At 38.7% G+C, this 14095-nt stretch overlaps 1 protein-coding gene, 1 long non-coding RNA gene and 1 other non-coding gene across 4 annotated transcripts in view; 1 reads left to right on the forward strand and 2 right to left on the reverse strand.

Annotated features, from left to right (window-relative positions):
• The window catches only part of EIF2S1 (eukaryotic translation initiation factor 2 subunit alpha), a 29188-nt gene extending 15479 nt beyond the window's left edge, over positions 1–13709 (reverse strand). The window contains exons 1-2 of one of the 2 annotated variants that reach the window (XM_076003930.1): positions 13556–13709; positions 8716–8957 (exon numbers count right to left, since the gene is read on the reverse strand). In XM_076003930.1, coding sequence (XP_075860045.1) covers positions 8716–8956 — 241 coding nt within the window. In that variant the 5' untranslated portion in view covers position 8957; positions 13556–13709. Of the gene's footprint in view, positions 1–8715; positions 8958–13256; positions 13527–13555 lie in introns of those variants that run through there. The other variant, XM_076003931.1, reaches the window with a different exon arrangement.
• LOC142871659 (U6 spliceosomal RNA) lies at positions 259–361 on the forward strand. Its single transcript, XR_012919889.1, has one exon. It is a non-coding gene; the product is annotated as a U6 spliceosomal RNA (small nuclear RNA).
• Positions 2100–8707, reverse strand: LOC142871457 (uncharacterized). The gene is made up of 2 exons (XR_012919712.1): positions 2683–8707; positions 2100–2548 (listed from the first exon to the last, which is right to left on the reverse strand). It is a non-coding gene; the product is annotated as an uncharacterized LOC142871457 (long non-coding RNA).
• Positions 13710–14095: the final 386 nt, after the last annotated feature.

Here is a 14095-nt window from a genome sequence, read left to right on the forward strand (position 1 = left end):
TCCTACTTGGTCGTGCTTTATATTCGTTTTATGTATTGCTAGATTTGATAATCGTCTGTTCTATCAACTTTTCCATTTAGGTTCTTCACAGATTTGGTCAATAATTTTCTTTCCTTTTTTAAAAAATAATGTCTTTGTCAGGATTTCTTATCAGGGTTATCGAATCCTCAAAAAATTAGTCATACAATGCATAACAATGTTCGGCCAACGACAGACCGCACATACTATGGTGGTCCCATGAGATCCTAATATGGGTCCTTGCTTCAGCAACACATATACTAAAATTGGAATGGTACACAGAAGATTAGGGAGGCCCCTGTGCAAGGATGACATGCAAATTTGTGAAGTGTCCCATATTTTAAAGAAAAAAATTACAGTACCCTATTTTTACAGTACCTTTTCTATGTTTAGATATACAAATATTTACAATTGTGTTACAACTGCCTATTCAGTATAGTAACATGCTGTGCAGGTTTGTAGCCTAGGAACAACACGTTATACCATCTTGATTTATGTAAGTACACTCCGTGATGTCTGCACCATGACACATTTCTCAGACCATATCCGTGTCATTAACCACTGCATAAGTGTTCCCTCCTCCTCAATGTTTTGAAATTTTTTATGACCCATATTATTTCTGCTTTAAATGTCTGATGCAATTCACCAATGAAAACATCTGGGCCTAGAGTCTTCTTGATGGAAAGGTTTTTGAATGTGAATAAATTCTATTTCTCTAACAGATATGGAACTATTAAAAAAAAAATTTTTTTTTTGAGGCAGAGTCTCACTTTGTTGCCCAGGCTAGAGTGAGTGCCCTGGCATCAGCCTAGCTCATAGCAACCTCAATCTCCTGGGCTCAAGCGATCCTACTGGCTCAGCCTCCGGAGTAGCTGGGACTGACTACAGGCATGTGCCACCATGCCCGGCTAATTTTTTGTATATTTATTTTTAGTTGGTCAATTAATTTCTTTCTATTTGTAGTAGAGACGGCGTCTCGCTCAGGCTGGTTTTGAACTCCTGACCTTGAGCAATCTGCCCACCTTGGCCTCCCAGAGTGCTAGGATTACAGGCGTGAGCCACCAGGCCCGGCCTATTCAAATTTTCTATTATATCTTGTGTTAGTTTTGGTAAGTTGAAAGTTTCAAACATTTTGCTCATTGCACCTAATTTGTAGGAATGATTGACCTAAAGTTGGTAATAATATTCCCTCACTAGCCTTTTAATGTCTGCAGCATCTGTAGTGATATCCCCTCTCTCAGTCCTGAGATTGTGTAATTTGTGTTCTTTCTTCTCTTCATCAGGCCAGTTAGTGGCTTATCAATTTTGTTCTTTTCTGGACGGGAGTGGTGGTTCATGCCTGTAATCCTAGCACTCTGGGAGGCTGAGGCCTGGCAAATTGCTCAAGCTCAGGAGTTTGAAACCAGCCTGAGCAAGAGCAAGACCCCGCCTCTACTAAAAATAGAAAAAAATTAATTGGCCAACTAAAAATATATAGAAAAAATTAGCCGGGCATGGTGGTGCATGCCTGTAGTCCCAGCTACTTGGGAGGCTGAGGCAGGATTGCTTGAGCCCAGGAGTTTGAGGTTGCTGTGAGCTAGGATGACGCTATAGTACTATAGCCCCGGCAACACAGTGAGACTCTGTCAAAAAAAAAAAAAAAAAAAAAAAAAATTGTTCTTTTCAAGAAAACCAACTTTTGACTGTTAACATTCTCTACTATTTTTCTAACTTATTTCACTGATTTATTCTCTTTATTCTTTCTTCTCTTTGTTTTTGGTTTACCTTCCTCTTTTTTTTAATCTTAAAATGAGAGCCTAGACAAATATTCAGGGTTTTTCCTCCCAAAATATAATGATACCAATTTCAAACTTAGTTCCAAAGTGATCGAGGGATGCATTCTATATCCCAATCCTTTTAAATTGTTCTAATTATCAATCAGGTAAATGTCTTTACTGATTTGTCTGGTTGTTCTTTCTATTAGTTGTTCAGACCTTGTTCAAACCACCAACTATAGTTTCAGATTTGTCTACTTCTTTTTTGAATTTTCAGTTTTTGGATATATTTTGAAACTGTATTATTAGGCATAAACACAGTGATAATTGTTTTCCTCCTAACAAACTAATCCTTTATCATTACAAAATGTCCCTGTTTAACTGTGGTAATACACTGACTTTAAATCTACTTTATCTGATATTAACACACTTGTCTCCTTATGGTATTGTTTGTGTATCTTTTTCCATGCATTTATTTTCTCTCTCTCTTTTTTTTTGAGACAGAGTCTCACTCTGTTGCCCCGACTAGAGTGCCGTGGCATCAACCTAGCTCACAGCAACCTCAAACTCCTGGGCTCAAGGGATCCTTCTGCCTCAGCCTCCCGAGTAGCTGGGACTACGGGCATGCACCACCATGCCTGCTAATTTTTTCTATTTTTGGTAGAGATGGGGTCTTGATCTTGCTCAGGATCTCTCCTGTTGCCCAGGCCAGGGAACAGCGGTGTCATCTTAGCTCACGGTAACCTATAACTTCTGGGCTCAAGTGATCCTCCTGCCTCAGCTTCCTGAGTAGCTGGGACTATAGGCACACACCATCGCATCTAGCTAATTTTTCTATTTTTTTGTAGAGATAGGGTCTCACTCTTGCTCAGGCTGGTATCAATCTCCTGTCCTTAAGCAATCCTCCTGCCTCAGACTCTCAAAGTGTCAGGATTACAGGTGTGAGCCACTGCACCTGGCCTCCAGTATTGTCTCTTATAGACAGCATTATCATCGGGTCTTGCTTTCTTATCCATTCTAACAATCCCTGCCTTTTAAATGTAATATTTACTTGATTTACATTTAATGTAATTATTGATATAACTAAATTCAGGTCTGTACTCTAGATATGTTTTCTATTTGTTCATTTGTGTTTTTTTCCTCCTTTCTTATCTTCTTCTAGGTTCTTAGTATTTTCTAGAACTCTAATTTATCTTTGGCTTTTTATTAGTATTTTATCTTTATATTTAATGGTTGTTCTAGTAATTACAACATATATCTTTATTTTTTATTTCAGCTTATTATGGGGGTACAAATGTTTAGGTTACATATATCCTTTGCCCTACCTGAGTCAGAGCTTCAAGCATGTCCATCCGCCAGACGGTGTGCTCTGTACGTATGTAATATATACCCTTCACTTTTTTTTTTTTTTTTTTTTTTGAGACAGAGTCTCACTTTGTTGTCCAGGCTAGAGTGAGTGCCGTGGCGTCAGCCTAGCTCACAGCAACCTCAAACTCCTGGGCTTGAGTGATCCTTCTGCCTCAGCCTCCCGAGTAGCTGGGACTACAGGCATGTGCCACTATGCCCGGCTAATTTTTTTTTTTATATATATATATCAGTTGGCCAATTAATTTCTTTCTGTTTATAGTAGAGACGGGGTCTCGCTCTTGCTCAGGCTGGTTTTGAACTCCTGACCTTGAGCAATCCGCCCGCCTCGGCCTCCCAAGAGCTAGGATTACAGGCGTGAGCCACAGCGCCCGGCCTATACCCTTCACTTTTTAGTTAGAGGCAATATTGTTCTACTACATGTGAAATATAAGAATCATATAGATATTTACTCCATATCTCCTGTCTTCTGTGGTTTAGTTGTCAAATGTATCATGTCTCCTTTACACTGTGTTCTGTGTTTTCTCATACTCTATATTTGTCTACTTGGCATCCATTCATCACAGAATCAATTATATTATAACAACTATATTTTCTTATTTTCTGTATTCTTGAGGCTCTGACATTTGTGGCTATGTTGACTAGGGTGAGACTGCTTCTCTTAGGGGAGGAGTTAGCAAAGGGTCTGCTTGGGAGCATGCCTCTCATGTGCAAACTAGCCAATCTGGAGCCAACAAACTCTCACACAACAAGCCAACATTCTGCTGTCACAAATCAACCAATGGCAAGGTACCGACAAAACTGGGGACAGCTCTTATGTCCCAAGGCCCAACAAAATCATTCTAGTGCCAGTCCCAAGTAGTTTGCTTTGTTCTGCCTTGTTTTTCCTACAGAAACACCAATAAAAACTCTTGCCTAGTTTTTCATCTAGTTCCTTATGCCTCCTGACCAAAACTGGTGCTTTCCCATATGGTCCTGTACTGCATGTCATACCTCCTCCTCTCAGGAAATTTAAGTAATAAAAGTTTTCTTTCAATGGCATTGGCCTCTCCATGTCATCACTCAGTCAACCTCCATAGATTACAATTCCATGGGCACAAATGATAAAACATATTTCAAAGAAATTCAGAGGGGAAAAATAGTCTTTTCCATTTACCTACATATTTTTTATTTCAGGTATCACATTTCTTTAGTCTGAAGAACTTCCTTTACTATTTCCTACAATGCAAGTCTATTTGGCAATAAATCCTCTTAATTTCTATTTACCTGAAAATGTCATTTTGATCTTCATTATTGAATTTTACCTTAAGATACACAATTCTAGTTTAACAGTTTTTTTCTTTGAGTGCCTTAAAGATGTCATTCAATGCTTTGGTCTCCATTATTTCCAATAAGAACATCATAGTAATCTGTACCCTGTATTCAGCATGTTTTTATCTTCTTTCTTCTTCAGTAGTTTGACGTGCCTACATGCAATCTTATTATATTAGTACCCACCCTGCTTAAGGTTGTGGAACTTCTCAAATTTGTAAATTTATGTTTTTTTCCAACAAACATGGGAAACTTTTAGCCATTATTTCTTCAAGTGTACTTTCTGCCCTTTCTCAGCTCTTGTTTTTGAATACAGCTTTTTTTTTCATCATATTATGGGGGCACAAATATTGTTAAGGTTACATATATTACCCTTGCCACCCCCTACCCGAGTCAGAGTTTCTAGCATGTCCATCCTCTAGGTGGTGTGCATTGCACTCATGTAAGTATTCACCCATCTCCTCCTCCCAATACAGCTTTTGATATTGGATAGGTTATTGAGACTGTGTCTATATTTTAAAAAAATTCTTTCCTGTTCCTCTGGTTAATTTTCTATGAGATATCTTCAAGTTTCACTGACCTTTCTGTCGTCTCCCATTTGTTGTCAGCCTACCCAGTGAATTTTTCAGATATTACATTTCTAGAACTTATATTTAGTCATGTGCCACATGATGTTCTGGTTAATACTGAATTGCAAATACAACTGTGCTCTCACTGAGATCTTAATGGAGCTGGAAAATTCCTACCACCTACTGCCATCATAATGCAGTTAGTTTTTGTAAAAAATAAATTTAGCGTAGACTAAGCATACAGTGTTTATAAAGTCTACAGTAGTATACAGTTATGTCCTAGGCCTTCACATTCACTCACTGACTCATCCAGAGCAACTTCCAGTCCTGCAAGCTCCATTCAGGTAAGCATGCTATATAAATGTACCATTTCTTATCTTTTATGGTGTATTCTTACTATACCTTTTCCATGTTTAGATACACAAACACCATTTTGTTATAACTGTCTACAGCATTCAGTACAGTAACATCCTATACAAGTTTGTAACCTAGGCTTAACAGGATATGCCATACCTTCTAGGTATATGTAAGTACACTCTGTTTGCACAATGACAAAATTGCCTAATGATGCATTTCTCAGAATGTATCCCCATCATTAAGCGACACTTCATTTTAGTTCTTTTTAAGAGTTGCTAATTTCTCTACTGAGATTTCATTTCATTCATTCCTTACAAACATATTTTCCTAATGTGCTTGGGCAGTTAAAACTCTGCTTTAAAATTCCTGTCTGCTAGCTCCAACATCTGGATCATCTCTGGGTCAGTCACCACTGGTTGCCCTTTCTCTTTTGTATTGGTCATATTCCCTGTTTCTTTGTATAGTTAGCAAATTTTGCATTATATCCTGGATATTGTGAATGATATGTGGCAGAGACTCTGAATTCCTATATGTTTCTCTTAAGAACACTTATTTATTTATTTTTCACCAGGCAGTTAAATTGTCTGAACTCAAAACTATGAGCTCTGTCTCCCCAGGTAGAAAGCAACTGGTATCTGTTCAGATTTTTACCCTGTTGGGCTGCCTGGAGTCCACCCTATGTATTAGTATAGTTCAGGGCTCAGCCAGAGATTTGGACAGAATTTATATACAGACTTAGGGGCTTCTCCCTTAGTGGCTCTCTCCTTTCTCTAATCCCTACAATAACCATCACTTTCCATCTACTGTAATTGTCTTTTTTTTGGAGACAGAGTCCCACTCTTGTTGTCCAGGCTAGAGTATCACCATGCCGGGCTAATTTTTTCTATATATTTTTAGTTGGCCAATTAATTTCTTTCTATTTTTAGTAGAGACAGGGTCTCACTCTTGCTCAGGCTGGTCTCTAACTCCTGAGCTTGAGTGATCCACCCACCTCGGCCTCCCAGAGTGCTAGGATTACAGGCGTGAGCCACTGTGCCCAGCCAGCTGTCTGTCTAAAACTCCTGTTTTCAGTTTTCAAGCCAGCAAGACTGCAGGTTTTCCACTAGAACCACATCTGCCCTGCTTGAAGCTGTCTTTAAGCATGCACTCAGACAAAAAAACCCCTAAAACAGAAAACATATCCAGATACAGTTCCATTCTTGTGTCAATTCACCTTTAGTTTTGGCCTGCTTTTGGTCAATCCTCATTGTTTTTAGGTAGTTATTTTTTATATTTGTCCAAGGTTTGTCCAGTAGGACCTAATCCTATAGTATCAAAATGGATCCCCTCTAGCCAGGTGCTGGTGGCTCATGTCTGTAATCCTAGCACTTTGGGAGGCTGAGGTGGGAGGATCACTTGAACCCAAGAGTTCAAGCCTAGCCTGGGCAACAGCAAGACCCCATTTCTAAAAATTTTAAAAACTAGCTGGGTGTGGTGGTGTGTACCTGTAATCCTAGCTACCCAGAAGGGTGAGGCAGAAGGATCATTCCAGCCTAGGAGTTCAAGGTTGCAGTGAGCTATGATGCTAAGATGACACTGCTGCACTCTACCCCAGGCAACAGAGAGAGACCCTATCTTGGGGGGTAGGTGGAGGAGGATCCCCTTAACAGGTACTTTTGCACTTTACATTTTTTCTTATTCTACCCTGGACACCTGGACAACTTCCCATATCAGAATATTCAGATATCATTCTGCATAAAATTGCACTGCATGGATTTGTCATGATGTATTTAATCATTCCCCACTTTGATCATTTTCTGGTTTTAATTAATACTGCACAAATGCTGCTATGGGAATATTTTTACATGTATCTATTATACTTATGTAAGTATACTTTTCCATTTTTTTATGACTGCAACTAAAAGCTTGATTCCTTTTGCATATATTTAAATGACAGAAAAAGTAGTACAAGACAAGTCACTATTCTAGGTATCACTAGGACAGCAATGTAAAGACTTTCTCAAGTTTAGGAAATAGTCTCAGTCATAAAGTAGTTTTAAAAATTTTAGAGGGGCTACAAATAAGGTATATAAAAACATTTAGAACAATCTAGGCCGGGCGCTGTGGCTCACGCCTGTAATCCTAGCTCTTGGGAGGCCGAGGCGGGCGGATTGCTCAAGGTCAGGAGTTCAAAACCAGCCTGAGCAAGAGCGAGACCCCGTCTCTACTATAAATAGAAACAAATTAATTGGCCAACTGATATATATATATAAAAATTAGCCGGGCATGGTGGCGCATGCCTGTAGTCCCAGCTACTCGGGAGGCTGAGGCAGGAGGATCGCTTGAGCCCAGGAGTTTGAGGTTGCTGTGAGCTAGGCTGACGCCACGGCACTCACTCTAGCCTGGACAACAAAGTGAGACTCTGTCTCAAAAAAAAAAAAAAAAAAAAAACATTTAGAACAATCAAACAGCCACTACCTAAGGGATAACATAAGACATCCTCAAAGTGTATCATCTAAGATTATATTCAGAAAAAAATTAAAATGTCAGCACATATAAAGTTAATCACTTGCAGAAGTGAGAAAGTATAAAAGTAGATAGCTTGAGGAGATGCAGAAAGACAAGTGCAATCAAGGTGACTTATATGCAGTCTTTCAAGTATGATGGTAACTACTGACCTGAAACTACCTAATAAATTATAGTAAGATGGCTGAAACCAAAACCTACTTAATGGTATTATACACAGTGCTTAAAAAAACAAAATGTTCAAAAAGGAGATGATTTACATGGGGTCCAAAAATAGGCACCCAACAAGTAAAAAATGAATACTCATCCAGCACTGAAAGATCATCACACGAGATCTGAGACACACAAAAATTCTAATTACGCGCACATACACACACTATAATAGTATACTGCTCTTTCAAAGCTTATGTTAAATATTTCCAAAACCCATTTACCATTTCGTTTTTCCATGCTCACCCAACAATTTGATTACTAATTGAGCTTTAAATCAAGAAAAAGGCATTCAACACATTCAGGCCCACCAATGTAGATAAATGAACTAGCATTCTGGCCTACTTATCATTTGAGTTTGGTAACCATGAGTCAATTACCAAGATCCTGATACACACTGGAAGTAAAATTCGAGTTATTTGACAAAAAAAAAAACATGAGATATAATACTAACTTAAGAGGTCTTACTTAGATGGCTAACTGGAATCCTTCTCTAATAACTCTGTATATAAAAGAGTTTAAATATAAAAGGCATTTTTAAAAACTGCAGCAATCTACAAAAAACATATTTTTAAATAAACAATTTTAAACCTGAAATTTTTATTTTAGATATTCTTCTCACTTACCTTTTTCTTTGTCCACCCTAATGACAACCACACATTCATTCCTGCCAATTCGGATGAGTTTGTTTATAGAACGGATACGCCTTCTGGACAATTCACTAAGAAGAATCATGCCTTCGATGTTGTTGTACTCCAGCAAGCTGACATAAGCCCCCATTTCAGCGATGGATCTTACATTTACCATCACTACATCTTCCACCTCAGGAAATTTGTGTTGATAAAATCTACAACTTAAACCCGGCATTCTGCAATTAAAAAAAAAAAAAGAAATAAGTAAGTGTTCAGTAAGGTCAAAATGAAGAAACATCAATCTCCTACATCAATAAAAGATAAAAAACGCACATCTCACTAGCAAATTGGTATTAACTGCTGATCAACATCTAAGTGGACATATAGGAATAAAATTTATCAGGCGTTGGGCAGATGGGGGGGCAGAGGAGGTGGGTATATACATACATAATGAGTGCGAAGTGCACCATCTGGGGGATGAACACGCTTGAAGCTCTGACTCTGGGGGGGGAGGCAACACACGTAACCTAAACATTTGTACCCTCATAATATGCTGAAACAAAAAAAAAAGTGAAAAAAATAAAATAAAATGGATATTATATATGTTAACTTTGAAATGCCTATACAACACCCAAGTGGAGATGGTAAGTAGCCAAGCGCCCGCTGGTGGTGTTCGGAATGGAGGGGGGGAAAAAAAAAGATAAAAAACATAGTGATTAGTCTTCTCATCTCTTTAAACTTCTTAAATGGTATCAAAAAACAGATAGATGTTTAGGAACCAAGCTTTAATTTTTATTATGCTCCACATTTTTGTAAGGCTTGGGTGATTCTCTGCCATCAGTTTCAGAAGAATCATAAAAAATAATGACTGACTATAAAGTACTCTGAGACCTAAGGATTAAAGGAATACCTCAAGAGTAAAATACTATTTTAATACCACCACTTTAAGGAATATCAAATAATGGGATGCATCACTACTATTATAACCTATCAGCAAAACTAAAGCTGTTCTTTCTCCAAGCCAGTTAAGACTATGTGTGCTACCCATCTACTATATAAAGAGAAGAATTTTCTAACTACCTAAACCCTAAGCAATACACCAAATAATATGTCCTATCATTTATTACAGCCAAAATTACAGTATCACATGTCAAGAAGACAAAAGCTAAAAAATTTCTAAATCACAAAAATAAACTTAATGTATCCTCCTCCATCACTGTGAAGTTTAAGTTTCTCTTAACCTCCAAGCATTAAAGATATTTAAAATTATTCCCTTTGATCCACCCAAACTACCTACAGTACCACCCCTTCTATGACCCACAGTTTGAAATCACACCATGGGAAGCAGTACATTTTAAAAAGGAAGCTCTTCAACTAATCATGGCTGATGATTTTCATGTTTTTCTTTTAACATTAACCTATTTACTATTGTCAGAGCTCAAAAGATAGGCAGTAATAAGACCTAAAGACCTAATACAAATTTGTGAAAATTTATTTATTTATTTTTTCTTATTAACTGGGAAATAAGGCTCCCATTACCTGACGTTAGAAATAGATCATCTATGTCCAGCTCATGGAACACCAGAGCTCTGCTGCAGTAAAGTTTGAGAACTGCTAACTGGCACTCACAAATATCTTCCCAGTGGCTTTCTATTGACTTACATATCTTTCTATCACCTATAGGATCCTTTATGATGTTGCCACTGCTTAACTCCCTGTAGTAACCACTTTCTCCCTAGTTCTCCTCATTTTATAAAGAAAGTGAGTCAACGGGTTAAGCTACTTGTTCTCTCTCATATGCTAACAAACGATAAGATTCAGGATTTGAACCATGAAGTTTGGATCCAGAGTTTGTGCTTTTATGGATCAGAATATATTTTGTCTCAATATTGCTGATAAATATTAATATGTTATAATTAGAAATATTTTAAACAAAAAGCAACATTAATATACATATTCAGTGCTGGAACATATGCTACAAATTGGTGCAAACTATTAGTATCGTATATCCTGTTTAAAAACAAAAAGCAGCATATTAATGACAGTGTGTATCCTAGCAGCTTGGCAAAAAAGGGATTTAGCAAATAAAGAGAAGTAGACATTCAATGGCTAGAATCATCCACCAAGATACAGCTGAGCTGGTTGTTTCGTTTTTAAACAGGGCTTTGAAGGGAGTGGTGAGGGAACTGCTGTTGATTCTCTGTATGTAAAGTTCTCAAATTTGAGAGCCAAAAAAAGTTTCAAACTGGGTATCAAAATACATGCCATGGAAATGTGTGGAAGTTTTAAGAGATTTAACAGGTGCAAGCCACATTTACTTACTAAGTTTCTCCAAACAGTAAAGACGATGCTTTTGGGGAAACAAGGCTTAATTGATGGTTAAAGAACACGCACAATGTAAAAGAACACACAATAATGTAAAAGAATACTGAAGGGAGATAATGAATACTATTTCTTTAGGAGGCACAAGTCTCTTTGCCACATAAAGGGTAAGTAAAAGAATCCTGTTGATGGTATGTTATTAACAGGAAAGACAGAAAGCAGTAAGTACAAAAAGAATCCATACCAAAAAACACTTATATTGGTCGGTACATTTTTGAATATCTCATTTTATGAAATGCTAATAGATGTATTAAAAATAAGTTTTTTTTTGTTTGTTTTACCTTTTCTTTAATCATTCAGGAATACAGAAACCACACTATTCAGTCCTTTCTATCATTCTCAAAGCATTTTGATTTATTGTATTTGGCTCTTAACAAGTGCCAAGTCAGGCAAGTAGCACAGTGAACTTTCAGTAAAGTCCTAGAATTGGGTAGTTAGTTCTTCCTCTCCTACTTGCTAGCTGTGGTTGCTTGGGAAAGGTATCCCCTTTGAACTCCGGTTTCTCATCCCTGCCATGTACCTCACAGGTTTGTTGAGGATATCAAATGAAACAATATATAAAAACATTTTGAAGAGCATAATGCGCTATACACGCATAAAATATTGACAGGCAAAGGAAGTATTATTTTCATTTTGTAATTTAATTTGTTAAATAATTTTTTTAGCAGTACCTACTACGTGCTAAGCACTACTAATACAACAAGAATTTTTTTTTTTTTGAGACCAGAGTCTCATGCGCCACCATGCCTGGCTAATTTTTTCTATATATTTTTAGTTGGCCAATTAAATCCTTTCTATTTTTAGTAGAGACAGGGTCTTGCTCTTGCTCAGGCTGGTTTTGAACTTCTGACCTTGAGCAATCTGCCCTCCTGCGCCTCCCAGAGTGCTAGGATTACAGGCCTGAGTCACCACTCCCAGCCAAGAATCTTACCTAAGGAATTAAGTAGACTGGGAAACTAGTAAGCAAGTAACTGCAATATAAGGTGGTATGAAAGGACTAGTGAAGCAATCAATTAACAGGGAACCAAGGAACAAAAATATTAAATGACCCCCTCATTTATTAAGTACTAGAGTGGGAGTTAAACTCGAGTCTTCTAACATTAAATCCAGAATGTCTTTAACCCACAGAAGCCTCCATATGTCAAGAGCACTACTAGACTGCTTTGTGTTCTGATGTAAAAAAATAACCACCTCTCCAAATGTATAAACCAAACTCCAAGCGAATTTCAAATACCTTGCAGTCAGTAATTTGGCCTGGACAAATGGTAAGAATGACTTCTATCTTAAACCAGTGCATGGTAAAGTTACCATAATGGATACAGGAAGTCCACATTCCAAAGTGTATTATGTGATGGGAACAACTCTTGAAATAATCCTAACTTGGCTCAAACACTTACTATACTGTGTATCTAACAACTACACTTTCTGAGAATCAGTAACTTTCATTTGTCATCAGATGAACTGAGAATAGGCAGTAAAGTACTATATAAGTAATCTTCAAACTGTTGAGTTATAAGATTTTTCCTTGAATAACAACTCATTTGAGAGAAATCAAGACTTCTTTGCTACACCTTTTCTCTAAGAAACAGTGTTTCCTGTTTAACGAAAATTAAAGTAGCCTAAGTTTTAGAGATAATTAAAGGGACCTCAGAATAAATACGTATTTTACCCTAAAAGTACTCCCTTATCCTAAGCTTTTATTTATGCTTAAGTGTAAGACCACACAGTTCTATTCTCACCGACGCCAAAATAGGACAAACCGATACTAACAGTTAATAAACTTCTCGAAAGCATGACTTAGTTTCAATTCAAGGGGTGACTCATTCTACAGAAATGCACAACTAAAACGATAATGTAACTTGAGCTTCAATTTTAAAAAATCAATTATCAGATGAATAAACTATTCTTTGGACCTAGCTCTTTTCAACACGGTGGCTCATCCTATTGGTTCCTTGGAGAAGAATCCGGTCTGGTTTCCACTGAGAGGCTGGGGAAATTTTTGGTAGTACTGCTGAGGCGGAAGAAAAAAGGAAAGATGGAATCCTCAAGCCCGGAAAAAGCAAAGTGCTCAGCGTCCTGAGCCGGGGGTGAGAGGTAGAGGTAGGGTGTCACAATGTTCTCTCGAGGCCGCCCCACCGTCAAGGCATCCTCACTTTAAGCGTATTGAAGAGGCTGGTACAATCCACTTGGCCCACTTTCCTTCACGAGATTTCTCTGCTCGAACAATGATGCCCCTGGAACACAGGATGACCGACACCGAGCCGGCAAGGAGGCCCACGAGGAGGCCCACGACAGAGCCAGCGGGTGGTGGCGGTGGTGTCCAGCCACTTCCCGCGCAGGGACGGGAAAGGGAGGAGGTGTTAGCCCCGGGCCTACCCTCTCTCGACCACCCATGTCACTGGACACAAACCAAAGTGAGTTCTTGGAGAAACAGAACTGTGGGATTAGTCACCTGAGGTTTGTGTGTGAAACACGCGCTAGAGTCCCGCGTCGCGCTCTTCAACCGCTGAGATCAGATTTGATACACCCGAAGCAGCCACCGTCCTCTTCAGCGTGCGCTTCACTCAACCCCACCGCGCATGCGGAACCACCTCGCATCGCGCAAGCGCCGACAAAATAGAGGCCCTTCTTCATCACTAACCATAGAGTCTGGGTCCTCCGAGGACAAGGACGACGGTAGATCATAGGAGGACCCGAAAAGTACTGTCTCTCGCTATCTTTGGTTTTCACTAAGTAACCGTCAAGGCGCCAGGAGGAGAAAGGATTCTGATTCCTTATCCCTGAGGAGAGAATCCTCTCTCAAAGTTTTAGTTAACCATGGGATGGCGCTGTGACCAAAGACGAAAAGTAGTGGAGAAGAAGGCGTGTACTCTTTTTCCCCTATTCTTTGGCCCAGCAAGTGCAGTGCCTTGCGCAGCCGCCGAGGAGCTGGAGAGGGAGGGGTTAGGAGGTGAACCGGAAGTGAGGGGCGGTTCCGCGGGGCGCGCTTCTC

This window comes from Microcebus murinus, chromosome 6, assembly GCF_040939455.1.
Source record: "Microcebus murinus isolate Inina chromosome 6, M.murinus_Inina_mat1.0, whole genome shotgun sequence".
Classification (NCBI taxonomy): domain Eukaryota; kingdom Metazoa; phylum Chordata; class Mammalia; order Primates; family Cheirogaleidae; genus Microcebus; species Microcebus murinus.